The following is a 24476-nucleotide window of genomic DNA, read 5'->3' as shown; positions in this document are numbered from 1 at the left end:
TATTACACCTGTTGGCGCAACTTACCTGCCACTTCAGGTCCCTGAAGCTGACGTACAACGTTTGGATTTTACAGGTCCTCGAGTTGTACTGCACACCGGGATCTGAAAGATATTTATGAACAGTGCTTAACGTCTTTCCGATGTCTCCGATCGATTTAATCGATAGTTATTTATTTCTTTGGTAATCGTGAACGGGAAAACCCGTATGGACAGTGGAACATTTCGGAATAATATCGCGCGTGATGAGGCTTAGGTTTTTTAATATACAGTAGGGTTTTTATGTTGTTCAGCGCTTTTCGCGGAAATTGCAAGTACATCGTAGGCATTCTTCGGTTAACAAGAAATGTTAGATAACTATTTATTGATTCGATTCAATTTTAAGACATTGAATTAGTAGTCTTGAAATTTTCTGTATTTGTGAATCTGTAAATTTGATTACAAAATGGTTAGTGTTTTACTACAGAATTGTAAACATAATGAAACATACGTGTACTTCATATTATATTTTGGTTTCTAAATGACTTGGTATGTATTCCACATAAAGAATCCTTGAAATTTGCAACTTTTCAAAGACCGAATCTTAAAATAGGATAGTCTTGAAAGTATAAACTCTCGAAATGGTGACAGATGAAATATGAAATTCGTAACAGGATATCAACCGATCTGTTATGGAACATAAAAAATTCAAAATGTGCTATAAAATACACATATGCAGATACAACTTCATAGGTGAAATTAGCACAGAACACTAATAAAAAGAGATATACACAGGCATCGTTACATCAGACTTCCTTTCTCTTTGTATTACCTGCTATTATAACATACTGTTTTTATTAAGAGAACGGAATAATTTACAGAAAATTATGAAGGTTTTATCAACAATCCAGCCCATTAACAAACCACGTACATGATATTTCAATTTAAAACAAGATTTATTCAGGCAAAAAGAACTACAACTTGAAAACAAGATCGTTTAGACGTTGTTAGTGCAGTTAGATTCACACGTTCATTACGATTTCATTTCCTACTAGTGTGTTGAAAACTGAATTTCTTTTTTTATCTCTGACTGTGATCGGCTTGTATTAATTGGCGATGTGCAAGTATAGTTACACACATTAATATTCGGACACTGCAGTATTTCTACTTTTGTTATTGCATACAGAAAGGGGTCAATTACCATATTGCTTATTTTACAAAAAATATGTCATTTATTTTAGATTGAAAATATATAAACAATTTCATTTCATCTATAATATTTTGATGTGTAATACATTTCAAACGACAGGTTATATTTTCGTGTCACATTGATGTTCGGACATTTTATGAGAAATTTATATGTAAAATGTAGGACAAACTACAATTTTAATTATTTGTTTCAAACCCTTTTTGTTTATACCTTCATGTAATCGTTTGGGCATTTTAAAAATTATTTTGTTCAAATATTCCGGGGAAGAATACCATTCTCCTTTCAGTCTCGTTTGTAATTTAGCTTTCGAATTTATTAGTGTTTTTCTAATTCTTTGATCTAATTTATCTCATAGATTCTGTATGCGATTCATGTCGGGTGGTGGAGGTGAATGTAAAACTTTTGGACAATTATATAACAGATATTCCTGTACTATTCGAGCTCTGTGCTTTGCATCATTATCCACATACAATTTGAAAGTATTTTATATTTCCATATTATTTGCACTTTTCAGTAATTTATTTTAAATGTCTATATTCTTATCTAAAATATTGTCAGCGAATACCAATTCACCAACGCCTGCATTAAAAATGCACTTCCATCCAGACGAAAGCTTTTCAGTGTTTTAAAGTAGCTTTTAGAATTTTTTACTTGAAAGCTTCATTTATTCTTCGCCACGCTGCACTTTTTCTACAAGAACCAAAAATACGATATTCTCTCACCAGCAAAAATAACATCTTTCCACCAATCTTGAGACTTTTCAAGAAATTTTGTGGCGAAAATCAGTCTTTCTTCCAACTTCTACCATTAGTTCGGTTCTCTTCTTGCTATTCGATCATTATACCCATTGTTTCTCATTATTCTATTCACAGTTTCACCACTAATATTCTTTCCACTTTCATGATAAACCTCTGAAGCTGATTCCACAATATTGCAAAACGGATTTTGTTAACTTTTCGCATTAATTTCCTTTCTTCTCTTCCATTCAAAATTCAAATTTACCTTTTCTTAAATTCGATGCGATCTTCCAAATCTTTTAATGTCTGCTACCGTGCTCTTCTTCGTTATTAATAACCGTCATATTTCTTGACTAGTTTAACCTCTCTCTCTATGATAAATTACAAGTTGCTTCTCATAAAAACTGGTATCTTTCCTTTTCGTTGCATGTGAAATTTTAGTTGTTGACGCTTCTAAGTACAACCTTGTGCTAAAATACAATTATATTACTGATTTGCATACAAATCAGCCTTATCCCTCAGTTCAAATGGCTACAAGTTTAGCTAGTTTGCAGAAAGTGTACCAGCGTTCGAATATTAATGAGACGTGAAAATATATTATGTTTAAAATGATTTTATCTTAGTATTATTGCAAAAAGAAGTTATTGACGTATTTTTACTCCGCAATTAATAGTTCATCTCCCCATAAAATAAGTAATATAATATCAAACTTAGTTGCTCCTATGCAAATCAACAAAGGCCGTAATAGTACCGCATTCAAATATTAATGCAACTGTATGTATGCATTTATATGCACTTTGGTAGGCATTAACGCATTTACCTTCAAGACTTACCGGTGTACGGATTATTCCGATAATCCAAACTCGAGGACTCGCTTTTCTTTCTTCTCCTCGCGTCTCGTTTCTGTCGCACTTTCGACTCCCTGATTCCAGAACTTTTGAAATAACCGACCATAAACGGTTGTTTATCAGGATCACCTCGGAATCCGACGATCCCGATGTCTTCTGGTCTCATCTCGTGCACTGCAACAAACACGATACAATTCTCATTTAATGTTTTCTTCGTGCAATGTCTATAACTCGATTTTTTCTTTGGTTTCGATTAGTGCTACTGATCGTATATAGATTTCCTGCTACTGAACGTGCACAGCGTAGAAAAGCGAACCGCGCTATAAGATAATTTTATATAACACTATGCAGTTTATTGGAAAGTTGGATATTGTTTTTTTATGTAGAACTGTAGTTCTAGGAATATGAAAATCTAGAATGTAATGATGTAGAAATTTAGATATAAAGATAGATGGATATAGGGAGATAGAGAATTTTAGGATGTGGGCTCTAAGAATGTGGATGGTTGGAATGGGTGTAGAAGGATATAGAGTACATAGTGACATAAGGATTTAGAGATGTAGAGATTCAAAGATGAAAGGATATAGACTTATAGGGATTTAGGAATGCAGGAATCTGGAGATTACAAATTCTCAAATTCCCAAAATTCCAAAATTCCAAAATTCCAAAATTTCAAAATTCCAAAATTCCTAAATTCCTAAATTCTTGAGTTCCCGAATTCCTGAGTTCCCGAATTCCTGAATTCTCGAGTTCCTGAGTTCCTGAATTCCTAAGTTCTTGAATTCCAAAATTCCAAAATTCCAGATTCCAAAATTTCAAATTCCAAAATTCTTAAACATAATATTCCCAATTGTAAAAAGTCCAAATCTCTAAATATTTTATCGTCAACAAAACTTTCTGATCAACCTAATAGAACACATGGAAGAATAAACTCTTGCTTCAAATTCCAGCGAACTATTCAAGCGATGAAGCAGCAGTCAAATGAGATTAATTAACAATCAGTGGAGCAGCAATAAATAAATATCAACGTGTTTTTAAGCAATTCGTCAAATTTTTATTAAACACGTGGTGTTAGAAACGATATGTCAGTGGCAATGATTTATTTAACACGTTGTAGCTGAAACCGAACGGTTTGCTTATAAATAGAGAGAACCTTGCGTGCTCGATACCTGTGGCTCGTATTTTTTCATTCTGAACAACATTCTAAATTGAGCCGTTCGCGTGACAGATTACTATCGATGTTATTTAAGACGAAATCATGGAAAATCTCGGTTTACGATGATTTTCTTTAAAAATAACGAGTATCCCCGGCGGTAACGATCTGTTTATTCAGATTTAAACGTGATAAAAAAATAATGAGATTCGTAATAAGCTGCTTAATCAACTTGCAAAGTTCATTAAATCGTGAGAGGGACACTCGAGGCAGTTTTCTTAAATGTAAGAAAGGTATAAAGTTGGCGGAATTTTTTGGGATGGAAAATTTGAGGAGAAAATTTTGACTATTTCCTTAACTTTCTTTGGGAAATTGAAGAATTGTGAAATTGGGGATTTAGGAATTTGGAAATTTGGGAACATGAAAATTAAAAAATTTGGAAATTTGGACAATTCAGAATTTTGGAGTTTTTTAATTTCTGAATTTTGAATTCTTGGAATTTTAGAATTTTGATATGTTGGAATGTTGAAAATTTGGAAATTTTGGTATTGCGGTATTTCGGTACTTTGGAATTTAAAAATTTGAAAATTCTGGAATTTTTGGAATTTTGGAATTTTGGAATTTTGGAATATGGAATTATTGAATCTGGAATTTCGGAACTTTGGAATTTTTGAGTTTTGGAATCTGGAATTTTGGAATTTTGGAATTTTGGAATTTTGGAAGTTTGGAATTTTGGAGTTTTAGAATCTGGAATTTTGGAATTTTGGAATCTGGAATTTTGGAATTTTAGAATTTTGGAATCTAGAATTTTGGAATCTGGAATTTTGCAGTTTTGGAATTTGGAATTTTGGAATTTTGGTATTTCGGTACTTTGGAATTTGAAAATTTAAGAATTCTGGACTTTTTGGACCTTTTGGACTGTTTGAAATTTTGGAATTTGCGAAATTTTAAATGTTGAAACTTTCGATTTCTGGAATTTGACAATTTATTTCAGAATTTCGAAATTTGAACGTTCCAGAATTTTTGAATTTTCGAGTTTTTGTGATTTGGAACTGGAATTTTGGAATTTGTATACTTATCAATGTTTCTTACAGAACATTCAGTTTATGTAAAACGCTTAATACAATATTACGCAAATTAACGCAGCAACACATTATCTTGTAATAAAATTATTTATTTATTGTTCATTATTTATTGTATTGCTCATACGTTAGTCAGATCAATCTACATAATTGATATCAATAATTATTACATAAAATCAATAGAATAATTGATACATAACTCAGATTATACGTTAATTTACTTGAATGCAGTGAGTAAAATTAAAAAGAATGATTTAAACATAGTTTATTTGAATTAAATACAAAAAAAACTCTGTTTTGCTATATTATTGGTAAAATTTAAATAACGAAGCAACTCAAATGATTTATTATTTTAAAATATTCTGAATGAATTTATTATTTAAAATTACTGTAAAATAAATAATGATTTTGAAATATTCTGCAATAATTCACTGTTCAAAAATGCTATGAATTAATTTCTTATTTTAAAATACTCTGATTTAAAATACTGAATTGATTTCTCATTTTAAAATATTCTGAAACAAGACATTATTTAAAAATACTATGAGTTAATTTCTTATTTTAAAATACTCTGAAGTGATTTTTGATTTTGAAATATTATGAGATAATTTATTATATAAAAATGCTTTGAATTGATTTCTTATTTTAAAATATTCTGAAATAATATATTATTTAAGAATGTACTAATTAATTTATTACTTCAAAATAAATTGAAATGATACATGATTTCTGTTGAATGTTTATGTTACTTCAAATAAAATAAACAAATTCTGCTGCCATAAATTGTGATTCTTATTTACCAGCTGTTCGAGTGCACTGTCGTAGTTTCACTTGCAATAATATTCTTGACATTAATATCGGACCGATTACCAATGTGCAGAACAGCTTGCGACACTTCATGCAAATGTATGTAAACCGACTCTATTTTTATCGGGCTCAAAACTCTTAGGAAATGTAATTATTACCGCATGAATATTGAACCAGATATCTGGCAATTACAAACAAACAAATCTAATAACTTTATTAGCTTTTGGGAATGAGATTGAATGAAATTAAATTCGATATTTAAGTCTTGGTCAATTTAACAATTAAGGAAATCACTCCATCTCTGCAATTATGTTTTTTTTTTGTCTGTTCTGTATTTGTAAATAAGATGTTTGAAAAAGTGATTTTTTTGAGAAACATTAAAAAAGAGAAATTTGTTAAAACAATAAGAAGTCAATATTTCTATTTTCAAAAATTATAATTATTTTTATATTCTATAAATTATAATACTTTTGGAAATGTGGTGACCAAATGGGGACTTTTGATCAGTTGAAATTTTAGAAGTTTGAGAATCTAGAGATTTAGAAATGTGAGAGTTTGTATTTGAAAATTTGTAATTTTGGTAATTTGAAATTTAGTAATTTAGTACTTTAGTAATTTAGGAATGCAGGAATTTAGGAATTCAGGAATTTAGGAATTTAGGAATTTAGGAATTTAGGAATTTAGGAATTCAGGAATTTAGGAATTTAGGAATTTAGGAATTTAGGAATTTAGGAATTTAGGAATTTAGGAATTTAGGAATTTAGGAATTTAGGAATTTAGGAATTGAGGAATTGAGGAATTCAGAATTCAGGAATTTAGGAATTGAGGAATTCAGGAATTTAGGAATTCAGGAATTTAGGAATTCAGGAATTCAGGAATTTAGGAATTTAGGAATTTAGGAATTTAGGAATTTAGGAATTTAGGAATTTAGGAAGTTAGGAATTTAGGAATTTAGGAATTTAGGAATTTAGGAATTTAGGAATTTAGGAATTTAGGAATTTAGGAATTTAGGAATTTAGGAATTTGGGAATTTCAGAATTAAAAAATTTAAGAGTTGTCATTTCTGAAATAAAAGCTGGTAAAATTTATCTTTAAATATTGTCAAAACCAGAAATTTTCAAATTTAGAAATTTGAAAGTATAGAAATGTTTGCATTTGAAAATTACAAGCAGAACACTTAAAAAAAAGAATTTATCAATTTAGAAATTAAGAAATCTGAAAATTTTAGAACGCGAAGATTTCATTCTTCGAAATTTGCAGAAACAAGTCCCAAGCTTGAAAATTTATAAAATTAAAAATTCTTGATCTTGAAAATCCCAAATTTTAAAACTCCGAGCTTCAAAATTTCCAAGCTTGAAATTCGCAAATTTAAAAACTGCAAGCTTAAATATTTTCAAATGTAAAAATCCCAAGCTTGAAAACCTAGAAACTTACGCCCTCAAAAATCAATAATTCATGAGTATACCTTCACACGTGCTCTCCGTAACTACCCGTCTCGTTATCGTAAAACTTGAAACGAATCTCCCGCGGATACAGAGATTCCTTCTTCATCGCTTAATTGACATTTTAGCATTGTATCATCACGACACACGATGTACACATTAAGTTTGAAAAATATAGACCGGGCGGGGGTTAATCTCAGGTTTCTTGAGGTTACTTATAAGGTAGATCATGTAGATTACGAATCGTTCTATCGACACGTGTGTTTTACGAGGTCCCTGAAATTTCTCTCAGTCGTTTCTTTATGCATGCCGCGTAAAGATAATTGAGAATAATCGATCGATCGGCGTGCCAGCCAGCTGACGGAACGATCAATTAATTAAACGTGCCACGGTGGTAGCGGTTGACTTAATTGCAGGGCCAACGTGTTGGGAAACCATGAACTGTCGCCTATATCGATAAAGTGAATGGCTCGATAGATATCGAGCCGCTTGACATAAGGCGTTGAGATTCTTAAATAGTTAATATTCCTGAAGGTTGGCTATTAATAATCCTAACAGGTACTCCATTCTAATAAACATGCGAGCGAATGTAATCGGTGCCGTACATTCCACTTACGGCATCGAACCAGTAATTAGGATTCACCGAATTAAGTAGTAGCGGCTGAACTTTGTTTCGTACCACCATTTTCTTTACCTCTTTTCACGTGAACACATATTCCATAAATAACGATTTTTAGTGTGGGATCTGTTAGGAGTCTCAGAGCAAGGTGGCTTACTTTAGGAGACTTTTCGATCAATTCATAATTTAAGAATAGACAAATATGAAGACATGGTATTAACAAAAAGTGCGAACGCTAGTAAAACAGAAAATTAATCAGTTAATAAAAGAGTTAATATAAAAAGAAATATTTAAAGAAATATTACAATATAATTATAAAAATACGAGAAAATTGAAAACTTGATTAAGAATCTCGTGGAGAACAAATCCGAATTCAATATCTGCAGTTAATTACAACAGAACAATATTTAATTATTGAAGTAAATAACGTACAGGAATTTTATAGTCACGATTGCTCCTTTATTTTCAAGAAAATGTTGAAATATCGAAAGTTATGAAATATCGAAGTGCAAGCTCACAACATGGCTTACGGATCGCAATATCCAATTTTTAAAATGGCTGACACATTCTTCGGGTATAAATATCATTGAAAATATACGAGGAAAGCTAATAAAACAAAAATTTAACAGTTAATAAAAGAGTTGATATAAAAAGAAATATTAAAAAAAATCTTACAATAATAATACAGAAATACGAAAAAATTAAAAATTTAATTAAAAACCTCGTGAAAAACAAATCCAAATCCAATATCTTCAGTTGATTACAACAGAACAGTGTTTAATTATTGAAAACACTTTTTACTTAATTAGTTACTGAATAAATAACTTTTTCATAAGCTTATACCTTTTTCCAATTTAAAGACAGAGCATTTTCATGGAAACACCAATAACTCATTTCGCAGATAAAAATTGCAGAAACTCATCAAACAACACTGTCTTTCTTGCACTTTTACAGAATACTACAAAAGTAAAATTCAGTAATATTATCAGTAATATTAAGGTAGCTAAAAATCAAGTGAACATGTGATTTCGATAATCTTGATTAGCAGTGCAATAGAAAACTTGATTTTGACGATCAAAATCTATAAGACGACCAACATGACGATACAACAATAAAAGAATTAATATTAACACTAGAACCAAAGAATAGGTATAACAAGAGGCGACTTTCTGACAAAGAAACTACTTTTACAGAGAAACAGAATAATATAACAAATTTAAATGGCCATGCAAAATAAAACGGGATGGAATACGATTTCGACACGGTATTTCGAAAAATGTACATAGTGTGCAAGTATAGCGTTCGGCAAACAATGCTTTATACCTGCCCATTCGTCCGTAATTTATTTGTAACTTATTTATAAGAAGCACTTTGTTACTATTTGTAATTTGTTATAAACACAAGTAAATATTTTGTCCTTCCCTGTAACACATTCACAGTAACTTATTTATAATAAATAATTTGTAATTTCCTGTTACACATTCATCTGTATTTTCGTGTAATAAATAGTTCGTCGTCTCTTTATAAGTTATTTGTAATAAACATTTCTGTAATATAAATTCTTCAAATATATTTTGTAGAATAATCATTTTAGTACACCTTTCTTTTTCAACTCTTCAGTGTTGTAAAATTGGTGTAAATACTTCGAAAGCTATTGGTAACATACACAAAATTTACGATAAATAGATTTCTAATTATTGGAGGTCGACACGAAATTAAATTCGTTTGATTTAAATTTCCCGCTCGTCTATAGAATCAATTTAAAGGGACAGGCTTTGCGGAACATCAAAGGTACCGCTCGGAGTGTTACCTTTTGTTGTATCAACTCTTCGACCATTCTCTTTCACTTTTTTCGCATAATCAGATAAAAATCGATTTTTAGTGTCGGAATCTATTAGGAGCCTCAAAGCCTCTCCGATCGTTCAGGTACGATCGTTTAGATTCGATCAGCAGAAATTAATAACTATATTCATTTATTCGATAACGTTCATTAATCCCTGAATCAATGAAAATGTTCTTGTATTTGTAATTTTTAGTGTTGTAAATACATTTTTCTATAAATACTTTAAAACTTTTCAAATTCAGTTTTTCGAAATTGAAGCTGCATGTGAAATGTCTTAAATTAAAATCCTGACTTTTGCAAGTTTGCAAAAACCTTTCAATTTTAAAACCTGAAATACGTACAAATCTTTACATTTCTGAATTTCTAAATATGAGAATATATTTTGAAAATGCGCAAATTTTTGAATTCCTAAGTTTCATAACTTTTTATTTAGAAAACTTAAAAATTATTAAATAAGAGAAGTTCTGAAAGATTCTTAACTCCAAAAAATTTGAAAATTTTCTCACGAGTTGTAGTTTCCTCACATCACGATTTTAATTTACTGTTCTAAAATTTTCGCATATCTTTGTCTTCTAACAAATTCAGTATTTTGTGAGTTTAGTTTCTACTAAAATACAGTTACATATGTAAAAATTTTATTGCATATTTTTGACTTATATTTCACGTGGAGTCTCTTCTTTTTTTATTATATCACCAAATTGGAATCACCCTGTATTTTAGTTAGGTTATACTGCACAGCATGTAGTTTTCGTTGGGTACATTAATTAGCTACGAAACGTAGCTTCAAAGACTATAGAAGACATATCTAGGTACACACATTGAAATATACTTAATTAAACATAATAATTAATTATGAGACTATGGTATTTTTATAAGCCAAACAAGGGTAACATTTTTATTGTAAGAGACTATATTCGAACACAGCGGGTACAGAAAAAGGGTGATATTTTCATCGCAACACAGTATATGTGAATATAGTCGGCATTAACATCGGTTGATGTAGTTAATCAGTAAAATTTACACGTGCCAAGCAAATTGTCTGTTTGTTTCCCGCGCATTCCATCGACTCCTTCGATGCTTCGCACGAGGTATGGAAAACGCATGAAAACAATGTCTATAAGGTGTTCTATAAATAAACAGTAATTTTAACGCTTTGACAACCGTCGTCACGTATTCACGGTTATCGTGACTTTGATGCGTGAGCTTTGCATTGTTATTCTTTACAGTATTTTGAATTTGCTGTGTAATGCATAGAGCCGATGATAAGGAAAATTCTTTAAAAAATTCAAAGAAAATGGATTTCTTTTTTCCTTGAATATGATAGTAACTAAACGGTGATAAAATGGTAGAGAAAAAGAAAAACAAAAAATTATAATGATGAATAAGAATGATAATTATAATAAAATCAAATAAAATAATAATAAATAAAAGACAGTATAAAATGATCAATTTTAATACCATCTTTCTTCAAATTCAAAAAATGTGCACGATAATCGATTAACTCTAAATTTATGGACGTTTGATGGCTACTGATATTGAACTTGAAATTAGACTATAAAAATAACTAAATAATGGATAATACTAATATAAATATAAATAATAATATATAAATACATAATGATTTTTTATCTCAACGGAGGTTAACACATATTTTAACAAAAGCTTAACAATTTTCCTGAGCTAAAATAAAAAATCTAAAATCCGCCATTTTAGGTTCCGTAAATCTAATAACGTATAATTCTCACTTAATACAAAATGAAAAATACACTAGACAAATAAGTAAGCACATAGTAAAACATAAATTAATATATACATTAATTCTTTATTTCAATAAAGGAACCTCAACAAATTTTGTAACTTAAAATGAGAAACTTATGAAACTCTTATTTAACCGGGTTTTAGTTTTGGTCTTTTACTATTTAGTTTACTCTTGATTTTATTGTTGCTTCCTTAACTTACTATTTTGTTAGCAAGTGCGTCAGATAGAACGATTCATTATTATAAAGTTAAGACAGACAAAGAAAATTCAAATGTTATGGATACTGTAGGTACAGCGATCATTGGTGGATAAATTTAAAATAAAGCTAAATTCGAAAATCGTGGTGAAAATATGAGCTGTATTTGTCCCATTTCAACAGTTATGTCACGTGTGGGAGACGATATTGTAAGGTTAACCTAACAACGTTACCTAACCTAACCTAGTAAGATCAACCTTTTGCACTCGAAAGGTGATTCACATTCACTCAGTTTAATACAACAATTTAAAATAAAAATTGTTTACCTAAATCGACATTATTATACATACGATATATAAACATAGTAAAACAGACAATATTGGTAATTAATAATACGCAAATAGTAATCTTAAAAGAATTCAGCAAACCTCTTAACTAAAAAATTTTAAGATAAATTTCTCCTAATTAATAAATATCTGTTGATGTAACAACGATAAAAATATCTTCAAATGCAAAGAGTTAAGAAATAAGCTAGAAAACATAAATCGTCGAAAGAAGAATCGAAAAGTTTTGCATATTTTAGCGGTAGAATTGAAGATAGAAAAATCGAGGCGCGGTAACGAATATCGATAAGGATAGATTCGACGAAAATCGATTCGCATGCAGTGGAAGCGTTTCCCCGATATCGAAATTCGAAGGAGGAGGACAGTGGGTACGTGCGAGCAATTCGAACGGTCTGATTGAGCGAGTGGAGGACTGGACTCGTGTTAGCTGGGCAAAGAGTATTGCCGCGTATGCAAACGATCCTTCTTATACGAGCGTGCCGTGTTCGAGAAAGCTAGTAAATTGGCTGGCTGGAATGCGCATTCGCCGTGATTGCTGGGCTGGACACCTGCTGCCGCACTTTGCGCGCCGTTACAGAATCAACTGGCGGGGAACTTGTCGACCAGGTAGCTCCTCGAGGCGAATGCACGTGGGGAATTCAATTGAATTATACCGTGCTTTCCTCGCGCGGGCACACGCTCCATCTTCTCTATCTTACGGATCAAACGCACGATTTATACGTGAAAACTTTCGAGTGATTATTACTTCTTTCTGAATAAATAGGGACGTTGGAAATTTCGTTATTTGGTAATTTGTAATATTATGGATAGAATAATACAACAGTTTGGATGTATGTTGCGAGTTAGACACATTAAGAATTTCAAAGATTAGATGTTTAGTTATTTTGAAACTTAGAAATATAAAAATTAGAAAATTGGGAATTTAGAAAACTTAGAAATTTGAAATTCAGAAAATTAAGAAATTGGGAAATGTAGAAGTTTAGAAGTATGGAAATGTACAGGTTTAGCAATTTGGAAATTTGAAATATTGGGTTGTCCCGAAAGTTCGTGCCGATTTTGAGGGGAATTGAAACGCAGCTCATTTAAATTTGATACACATTTATTAAATTATATGGGTGCCATTCTGTTCTATAACCTTTCTCCATCTTTTATGCAACTTGAGAAGTCCTTCCAGAACGTCTCAGATTTTTTGGTGAAAAATTATTCTAAATAAAATTTCATGCCCCCTACCGAAAATCGGCACGAACTTTCGGGACAACACAATATTTGAATTTTGGAACATAGAATTTTGCTTTCCTCGCGCGGGCACACGCTCCATCTTCTCTATCTTACGGATCAAACGCACGATTTATACGTGAAAACTTTTGACCGATTATTACTTCTTTTTGAATAAATAGGGATATTCAAAGTTTCATTATTTGATAATTTGTAATATTATGGATAGAGTAATATAACGGTAAGTTTGTATGTTGAAAGTTAGGTAAATTAAGAATTTCGAAGATTAGAGGTTTAGTTATTTTGAAACTTAGAAATATAAAAATTGGAAAATTTGAGAAATTGGGAAACTTAGAAGTTTGAAAATTGAAAAATGTAAACATATAGAAATATGAAAGTGTACGGATTTAGGAATTTTGTAATTTGAAAATATTTGCGATTTTGAGTATAGAACTTCCCTGGTGCGAGCACACGCTCCATCTACTCTGTGTTACGGATCAAACGTACGATTTATACGTGAAAACTTTCGACTGATTATTACTTATTTCTGAATAAATAGGGATATTTGAAATTTCGTTATTTGGTAATTTATGATATTATGGATACAGTAATGTAACGGTAAGTTTGGACGTTGAAAGATAGGCAAATTAAGAATTTCGAAGGTTAGAGGTTTAGATATTTGGAAACTTGCAAATATGAAAATTGAAAAATTGAGGATCTTGGCAATTTAAACACTGAGAAATTTAGAAGTTTAGAAATATGGAGATGTATAAGCTTAGAAATTTAGTAATTCCGTAATTATAACGTGTAAATTTATAAATTCACATATTTACATGTGTATGTATATCAACTGCTGGTATTCCCTAGTTCCTAAATTTCTAGATTTCTAAATTCTTAAATTCCTACATTCACACATTTCTACATTCCTACATTCCTATATTTCAACACTTCAATATTAAAATTTCTCAAATTACCAAAATTACCAAAATTACCAAAGTTCCTAAAATTCTTAAAATTCTTAAAATTCCTAAAATTCCTAAAATTCCTAAAATTCCTAAAATTTCTAAAATTCTTAAAATTCCTAAAATTCTTAAAGTCCTTAAAATCCCTAAAATTTTAAAAAATTCTAAAATTCTTCAAATTCCAAAAACTCCCAGAATTCCTAGAACTCCCAGAATTCCTAAAATTCCTAAAATTCCTAAAATTCCTGAAATTTCAAATTTGTATATATTCAAATCATAAAAGGTCCATGCTTCCAATTTCTAAGTTTAAAAATCTGGAAACTTAAAAACTTACAATCTTTAAAATTCTATACTCCCAATTTTTAAATTAAAAAATGTTGTATTCCATATTTCTAATCTTCCAAATATAAAAATGTAAAAATTGATAATTTTGTATATATCTCCACAATTTCCTAAATTACTTAATTTTTTTAAATTTCTCTCCTAAATATCTAAACTTGATATCTCAATTCCCATATTGATTCCACAGATTTCCAAATTATTAAGTTTCTCAAATTTCCAAATTCCTAACCATGCAATTTAAAATCACATGAATAAAAATAAATGTTCATCACTCTTTATATACCACACCTCATCACTGCACTTGTTCTACCCACATACTCTCCAGCGTCCACTCGATCTGTCCATTACTATTCTTATCAATAGCTTCTGTTTTCATATCCCGTGTTATCTAAATGATTATCACTGTTATAACAAGAAAGAACATTTACCGAGGATGTTGTTAACACGTTAAGTTTGCAGATCGTTCGCGTGAAAAGCCTGAGAACAGATCGTACACGAGCAAATAAATGTTTCGCGTTTACAAGGATCACCGCCTGGAGGCTGCGGTTAGCAAAGATTCAAGAATACCAGCCTCGGTTTCTCTCTTCTTCCGGTGATCTTTTCCCCGGGTCGAGATAGATGATTTTATGCGTCGTTTCAGAGAAATGTCCAGCATCGTCGTTTTATTGGACAATCAAGATATTGAGAGAGAAAGAGAAAGAGAAAGAGATTGCGCGGGAACTCTAGAAAACTCTGCTGGATCGTCAATCGAGATAATAGCGTTTTACTCGCTATATATTGCGATGCTGACTTACCGATAATGGACTCTCTATCGAGACACTGATTGAACAACAAAGCTATTTTACTTCTCACTGTCATATGAAAATGTCTTACATGACATTCGTGTGACAATGATTCTCTATAAAATGTTGAGGTGTAGTCTTCTTCAAGTTATTAACATTTCTTTATTTTTGTTAATGTACAACGTGTTCTATAATTAATTTGTGAATGTACAATGTGTTCTGCAATTAATTTGTTAATCCTCAATGTGTTCTATATTTACTTTGTCAATGTACAATGTGTCCTACAATTAATTCATTAATGTACAATGTGTTCCATAATTAATATATTAATATACAATGTGTTCTAAAAATTCATACAGAAATTGAAATGTCACCCATGTATATAACTTGATGGTCAAAGTGTCAAATGCATAATTTGCAGGAAATTGTAATTTGCAGATATAGGCCTATAACAACTTCAGAAGTGTCGATTTATCGACTCAATCCGATTTCTCTGCACGTTTCTACAATACTAAAGCAATTGATGCTTCGTGACAGTGGCGATAAATCTGGAGGAATCTGGCAAAGGTTCATTCGCGGTGATATCAACATGTCGCAAGTTTCAATAACGAGTAAGCGAATTTGCAAGAAATTACAATTTTCAAAGGTAGACCTCGGCCTATAACAACTTCAGAAGTGTCGATTTATCGGCTCAGGCGGATTTCTCTGAACGTTTCTACAATAATATAGCAATTGATGCTTCGTGACAGTGGCGATAAATCTGGAGGAATCTGGCAAAGGCTCGTTCTCGTTCGCAGTGATACCGAGGTGTCGCAAGTTTCAAGAGCGAGTGAGCACGCAGTTAGACACGCGTGGGCGTATCGCGCGGAGGTGTGTAGCCGGTCTTTAGAAGCGGAGAGATAGCCGGCTGTACTTTCGAAAGCATCTGGTTTTCTGCAACCGGAGGAAACTTCCTCTCGCTGGGGCGGACGTAGAGGAATCGCGTGACGACGAGAACCAGTGCAAACAAATTCTCAACGGATTACGTACACTTATGTCCGCGAATCTGCGAGTATTGCAACTTTTTGTCATTCAGAACTTTTCTCAAACTTTTTTTATTCGTGACCCCTTTTATTGTCGAGATTATATGACCTGGGATTTAAACGTAGAATGAAGATATTATGAAGTCTGAAAAAGGCTTTTAGGAAGCTTTTAATTAACCATGTGTATGTATATATATATGTGTAAATGCAAATGTATACAAAATGCGGATCGACACGCCCGTCGACTCCTTACACTTTCTTTGCACTCTTACACACATATGTACATCTGATATGTTCAATTCTTTCAAATCATTATCCTACGTGGGACACTATCTTACAGTATATGTAGATCTTATAATATTCTGTAAAATAATTAAATAATTGTTTGTTAGATTCAGTAGATGAAATTTGGTGTGCACTTTTATAATACAAGATTGCTTTATTTTGTGTTTTCATGACAATAGCCAGTTCAGAAATGTCTTCTATGGCACAGCATTCGTCATGAGGATATCCTTGCTAGCATGACTTTTGAGCACTTGGTTAAAGCACTTGGTACTCGGTTAGGGTACTTTTTGCTTAGATTAGGTTAGGTTTCGGATACTTTTATACAGAATCCGAATAACAAAACCTTCTATAATTTCTTATGTAAAATATCTGTTGATTTTTGGCTTAGTTCACGAAAAAATCTAATTTGATGATCTTCTACGTTCCTTTCCTGTGATGGCAATGTTATCTTCTGTCGAGTGACGTGAATGCTATTGACTTGAGAGAAAAACACGAATATTTTTAATAAAACAAATTTTACTTTTTCCATTGCAAATTTGCTGAAATTGCCACTGTTAGATGCACAGCTATGGCCATAGAAAGTAACGTGTTTTGACTTCTCAATTCTTTAAATGTATAATTAATTGCTTGCACTTATTGGTCCTCACTTCTGATATACTTAGTGTATACTTTTTCTTTAATGTATTCTCATAAAAATTTGTTGGTGCAAAGTCTAGGGATTTTGGAAACCAGACGATCGTTTTTGCACGTTTTACACAATAACCATAATTTAAACATTTTCTTCATTTCGTTTAAAGTGTAGTAAAGTACACTACGTTGCTCGACATCAAGTTTGAGTTCAAAACAAGCAAAAATGTACTTATTAACAAAGTTCTCACTCAACCGATACCAGGGTTCTTTTGAGCACTAAGACATTCACCTCACCCGAAAAATCAAAAATTCCATTTTGCAACCCTTCGAAGTACAAATAACTACTTTACGAAAATGAAAAAGACAATGAAAAAGCCGAGTATGCGTGCGAATGTCGCAAGAGGGACAGCGAAGAAAAGAGCGAGACAAAAACAGGGATCGACACGATGGGACAAGAGGAACGTAGCAAGAAGGAGAAAGAAACGGAAGAAGGAAAAAGACAGGTAGAAATTACCGTGGATCGGAATCGTGGATTCGTAAGTGCGTGTGCAACAGATATCCCTCGTACGTATATAGAGGTACGAAAAGGTGTGCCTCTTCGATCTTGTGTTTTATATTGAATGATCAAAGGTAAACCGGTTGTGCTCGCAAACGAGAGGAGCAGAAGCGAGAAAGAGAGAAAGAAAAGCGAGAGGAGAAGCTTCAGAGAGGGGAATGAGAGAAACCGGTGAGCAAGAGGAGAGCACGAGGTGAGAGAGGCAAGCAACAAAATGATCTAGGCGCGGCAAACAACAAACTGTACGAACGCACACTTGCACGTTACAAGATCTCTCGAATGGTACACACGTTCTCGTCCCAATGCCTCGTAGCTGAAATGCGCCTCGTTTATATCCACGATGTCGTTATGCCAGCTTTGCGAGTATCGCGAGGATACAAGAATTACAAGCTGGACACGCGCCGTTCTTCCAAGATCGCGGACAACGCGGTGGTTGTTTCGGGTTGAACATACGACCTTTCTATGATCATATATCTTTCATAGATATACCCCCTTTGTCTTTATTAATCCGAACTTTTTACTACAAATTATGATTAGTTTGTAGTGTTAACAAATTAACAATGGAAGAAGTGTTAACAATGGAGAAAGAATTTGACACGGCAACGTGAATATTCAGCTTATTTGAAAAATAATTTTCAAGCGTACAATTAATATATTAATTCTTTAAGAAACACTGTTTTGTTGGGTTTTATGTACAAAAATATAAAACTTAATGTACCTTCTTGTCATCGTCATTATATCGAAAATTTGATTTGACATACTATCAGTATGATATTTTATTACATTTGCTTTGACATTGTTCCATGTGTCAGCTACTTCAAAATTTAATTTATTTATGTTTGAGTATATGTGATTATTTGAGGAAATTGTTTGTATGCTCCTCATTGTTCTATGAGATTAATGTCAGAGAAACTTATAGATCAATCTAATAGCAGAACGCTGTTTTCGGCAAATCATTTTCACCCCTTGTTTTACAATATTGTCTCCATAAATAATACACTCGAATTTCAAATAACATAAAAAATATATACTAAAGTTCAATATTGTTTAAATTAATTAGTAACAGTTTTTATTCTACCTCTGATAAAATTCCACCAGTCTTGGAACAAAATTTGCAAAAAGAAAATACAATACAAAGGAATAAACAAAATAAGGGTGAAAAAATAAAGAATCAGAGTTTTGTATTTAAAAATATTAGAAACAAAATTATTTAGCAAATAGGGGTTGATTTCAGTGTAAAATAAATTTCGCAAAGAGATCACAATAATACAAATAAATAAATAAAATGCAAACAGAAAGATAGAAACCGTAGTATTGTATTTAACCCCTTGCCTTACATTAATAAATTATAATATTGTAATTGCCTTACAATATTGTCTCCGCAGTTTTGTATTTAACCCCATGCCTTACAATTTTGTACGAGAAACTCGTACTTCAACTGCCATAAATCTTCCTCAAATTTTTAATACGTTTCAATTTGAAGTTTAAGTCCAATTTGCATAGTCAAACATATCTGAATACAAAATTGACATAACATTTCAACATTTTTTCTCTGTTTTAATATTGCGGCTGTGATTAGTTAGTTCCGACTGACGCACCTGACAAATAAATCATAAGCCAAGGGGTAAATGTATTTGCAGATTTATGAACCGATGTCTGATGAATTTATGAACCATTATCCTTTATGCAAATTAAATTTACATTGTGATGTTCTGTCCAATAGGGCTTTAAATTTTCTAATGTATCGGTATAATGCTACTGTTTATTTTATGGAAAATAAATGCTATGCCTTTTCCGTGAACCAACAAACACAACTGAGGCATCGAAGTTACGTTTCGAAAAATATTTCAGATCTTTTCGTATATTGTCAAACTATTATATAATAATTAAAATCATCTGGTCCATCTAGTTTGATTTTTTCTTGTCATTAAACAACCTACAAAAAACAAATTGTAACTAATACTAAAATTCAACTAATAATAAAACATTCGTTTCTGGTAAAATAAAGATTTCTACTAAAATTTTTCCAATCTGTACTCATGTTTTCTTTAGCTAATGAAAGTCTTGGTTTTTTAACCTCGTTTTCTTGTCATATTACCGATATAAATTTCGACGTAACAATTTGTGGAGATGTTATAACAATTCTATGGATAATTTTCTAATTTAATTTGCAATCATTTTGCAGTTGAACCAATGATATTGTTGAGTTAAAAACTAATCGTAGAATTTTATGTTTATTTCGTGGAGACACTTTTGGAGGATGACCTTAACGCTTCTTTTCACTATGATTATGACTTTTACTAATGTAATCAGCAATAGCACTATTTGAACGACCTATTTATTTCGCAATATAGTCGTAACCTTTGCCTTCAATGCGAAAAGCTTCGGTCTTGGCTTTTCCACGAGGTATTTCGCTTTCTAACCTTTGCAAACAAATCTGTCGAATGTAAAGTGGAACAAACGGAGGTAACAATGAATTGTTTACTTATGAAGCTTAATTGACGTTAACATAAAGAGAATATTCAAGATATATTTTCATATTTTATCAATTTTAATTATTCATATATTTATGAAGTTAAGGTTTATTTTATTTTAAGTCTAAAAATTAAGTTTTATGTAACCCAGTTTAATATTTACTTTAATACATGAAATAATTTAATAAACATTTTACATTATAATTTGATAATTTGACAATTTGACAATTTGATAAATTAATAACTTGATAATTTGATAAGTTAATAAATCAGTAACCCAATAATATAAGAATTCCTAAATAAAAACTTAGGTTTAAAAAACCTGGAAGTTTGCAAACCTAGAAATTAGAATATTTTTGAGCTTGCCAACTTCGAAATTGAAAGATTCAATCACTCTTAAAGCCCCAAAATTATTAAATTAAAAAATGTAAAGGTTCTTCTGTTTGAAAATCTATATTTTTTCATTTTTCCATATAAATATTTAAAGTAGAAAATTAATATTAAAACTGTGCGAAATGTAACACTTTGATTTTGACCATCTCTATTTGGGTAACGTTTAAATTTCCATACCAATCTCTCATATTAAAAATGTCCTCACTTATCTAATTGAAAATACACCTATTAACTACTCCAAACTGTGACTAATAAATATAACAAAATATCATAAAAATATTAGATAAGATTTGTTACGAATAAGAGTAGCAGCCAATCAAATTATTAACTGTTTCACAGTAGTAGTCGCCATACTAAATGATTAACGCGTACACTAACATATCACAAAAGCTGCTTAAAAATTAAAATGGAATAATTTATTTCTTCCACTCGTCAGATCATCTCAAAAGTTTGTAGTGTGTACTTTGTACCATTTCTTCACGCGTCCGATTCGATCTCTGGTTCTCTTGCACGGCATACAATAACAGAATGATTTGTAGTTTTTAAGTAGCACTCGAGGAAAGACGTTGACCGAAGGCGAAGTTCTTTTTTCTCTTCGGCCCGATCGAAAAGCGTCTTTGGAGCTAGATTTAGGTGCTAAGTATTTGATGTTTGTGCTCTGTGTATACAAGATTTCGAGAGTACAGGCTGAGAAACGGTATACACTAGAGAAGAAAGTACCGACTTCCCAATCTACGGTTTTCCGTGACTTTTAACATTTGCAGCTGCATACGTTTCTTCGTCCGTGGAAAGTCACTACGGTAGCTTTCCATTATGAAATTAGAGGAAAATTGCTGATATGTGACACAACGTATCAACATTATCGACGGAGTTTACGTTTTACCCTGATTTAGAATTTCGGATAAGATTGTTTACCGATACAGTATGAGTTCGAATTTAATTCTCAATTTTTCATTGCCACTTTTTTAATTTTACGTGAAGAATTATTGTTTGATATTCATTGTCATTAGCTTCTCAAATAAAAGAGTCAAAGTTGGAATCTAATATTTGATATTCCTAATTGTTAGCGACGGATATAATTGAGCAAATTAAGTCAAATTATAGTAGCACTTGTAATCATGCGTTTTTCATTCCCACTTTTTTAATTATATACGAAGAATTGTTGTTTGATATTCATTGTCATTAGCTTCTACAAATAAAAGACTCAAAGTTGGAATCTAATATTTGATATTCCTAATTGTTAGCGATGGATATACTCGAGTAAATTAAATCAAATAGTAACACTTGTAATCACACGTATTTTAATATTAAAACTATAGACAGTTCAGACGAAGCTATTTTTACTGAAGTCAGTCAAAATGACTAGTATTTAAAAAACAATAATAAAATAATTTTTTACATATACTTACTAATTATTTTCTCGAACGAAAACCACTCGCAATAACTGGTTTCTTAAAAAATATGTAGTAATAGTATATTTTTGTATTTAACAGCACTGTGCTGTACAACTAAGAACGAATGTGCCTTTCCTAAAGATAATATAACAAGTTAGAAGATTCCTATTACACATTTTTAGGGATTTATGGAGATTTGCAAATTTGGGGATGAATTAACTATCTGGAGTAAAAAAACTGGGATTTGATTTATGAAAATTTAAAGATTTAAGGATTTAGATTATACAAATTCGGGATTTGGAGATTTAGATAAATGGTAAATTAAAAATTTGGGGATGTAGTTGTATGGGAGTATAGGGATTTGTGGATTCAAGAATATAAAAATCTAGGGATTTGGACGTTCAAGAAATGAAACTTGAAACTCTATGGAAATTTAGAGATTGGGAAATTTGCAAATTTTAGAAAATTGAAAATTTGAGATTGTGAAGGTTTAAGTTTAAGAAAGTTAAGTTGAAAGTTCAAGAATTTGGAAATTTAGTATATTTGGAAAATTCAGAATTTGTATAATACATCGTATTAAATGATTCGCATTAAAAATTCTAAAACCTTGTACAGAATTATGCAAAACCAGAAACTGCTAACAGTAATAATTAATAATAGAGAAATAACCAAAAGAATGCATGAAACTTTCAAATTAAAAGTTTTTAATACAACTATCGACTTGGTAAAAAAGACAGCAACTGTCTGTTTACTAGTGACCCCTTATTCGGAAACAGATCGTTAGATGGTGCGATCGGTAATTAGGATAGGTTACAGGTGATATTATCGACCAGGCTGCCTTTGACCTCATCAATCGCTTAGTATTCCACATGGGTTGCTATCTTTTATGTGTTATCTTTACGTGGTATGCGTGTCTTTATGTGTTACCTTCTGTTTGCGCATAAGTAACGAAGCTGACACTTTCATCTATGGTTGCAACTGTTGTGACAGTTATGCATATGTATGTCTGAGATTCACTGCATAATAAGCAAGATTTTTTAGAACATTTCGTGAACTACCAAACAATCTTCGCTCATTTCGTGAACTATCAAAAACAACTTCTCAAAAATATACTTTTATCAAGCACGTTAAAACTTACAAAATGATATATAATATGAATAAAAAATTTGGGGATTTCAAGATATAGGGATGTCGAGGTTTTGGGATATAGGAGTTTCGGGGTATAAGTATTTTGGGATATAGGGACTTTGGGATATATATAAATTTGGAGATGTACAAATTTCAAAATCTAGGGATTTTGGGATAAATAGATTTTGAACTCTAGGAATTTTTGGATCTAGGAATTTCTGGATGGATAGTTTTTGGAATTTAGGGATTTCAGGTTATGGAGTTTGAGGAATCTAGAGACTTTGAGATATATAGATTTCGAATTCTAGAGATTTTCAATCTAGGGATTTCTGAATGGGCAGTTTTCAGAATCTAGGGATTTCGGGATTTAGAGTTTTTGGGATTTAGAGATTTTTAACTCTAGTGATTTTTGATTCTAGGGAATTCCGGGTGAATAGTGTTGTAATCTAGGGATTTTAGGATTTAGAATATTTGAAATCTAGGGATTTCGAGATATACATTTGAATTCTAGGGATTTCGGATTATAGAATTGTTGGAATCTAGGGATTTTTGGATACATAAATTTTGAACTCTAGGGATTTTTGAATCTAGGGATTTCTGGATGGACAGTTTTCAGAATCTAGGTATTTCGGAATTTAGAGTATTTTCACTTTAAGGATTTTGGAATATGCCCATTTCGAAATCTAGGGATTTATAGATATACAAATTTCAAGATATAGAGAAACATATATGTGGAAATCTATCATCCGAATTTGCAAATGAAGAAATTTAAGAACACAGAAATTTATACATTCGATTTGGATATCTAGAACTACTGAAATTCAAAAATTTGCATATTTGAAAATTGGAAAATGGACAAATTTAATAACCAAAAAACTGTATTATTTAAAGACAAGAAAATTTCGGATGAAGTTTACATAAAGCCTAAGTTGCAGCCAGAGTGAACACACCGAAGAACACGTGTTCACCGAGAATATTAGTCGATGATCCTCGTGGCCGGCTGTTTTTCGTACGTTATCCCGACGAGATTTAATCGGCCAAGGCTGGCACATTCTCAGGCTGGTTTTAGAGAACGGTTCACCTCGGTAGAAAGAAACGAAAATCATCAATGATCTAAAGCTCATCTGGTTCGGAGACCGACTAACAGGTGTACCTTATCTGCAGGATCGAATCTACGGTAATCTTGCCCCGCGACGATTCTCATCTGAGATTCGGTGGCAGAATTGGATTCAGGGGCGTCCTTATCTCACCATCTCGGTCTTTGCTCGTTCACGTGT

General features: G+C 31.5%; 1 protein-coding gene and 1 long non-coding RNA gene across 2 annotated transcripts in view; one reads left to right on the top strand and one right to left on the bottom strand.

Moving 5' to 3' along the window:
• The window catches only part of LOC143264469 (uncharacterized), a 102457-nt gene that overhangs the window by 7775 nt on the left and 70206 nt on the right, over nucleotides 1-24476 (top strand). The window lies entirely within an intron of this gene.
• gbb (glass bottom boat) overlaps nucleotides 1-24476 on the bottom strand; it is an 89864-nt gene that overhangs the window by 6535 nt on the left and 58853 nt on the right. Inside the window, exons 4-5 of the mRNA XM_003705980.3 lie at nucleotides 2757-2945; nucleotides 26-102 (exon numbers count right to left, since the gene is read on the bottom strand). Of these exons, the coding sequence (XP_003706028.2) occupies nucleotides 26-102; nucleotides 2757-2945 (266 nt within the window). The remainder of the gene's footprint in view (nucleotides 1-25; nucleotides 103-2756; nucleotides 2946-24476) is intronic.

This window comes from Megachile rotundata, chromosome 5 (genome assembly GCF_050947335.1).
Source record: "Megachile rotundata isolate GNS110a chromosome 5, iyMegRotu1, whole genome shotgun sequence".
NCBI lineage: Eukaryota > Metazoa > Arthropoda > Insecta > Hymenoptera > Megachilidae > Megachile > Megachile rotundata.
Note: the sequence above shows the minus strand (reverse complement) of the source record. Positions and strands in the feature narration are given on the sequence as shown.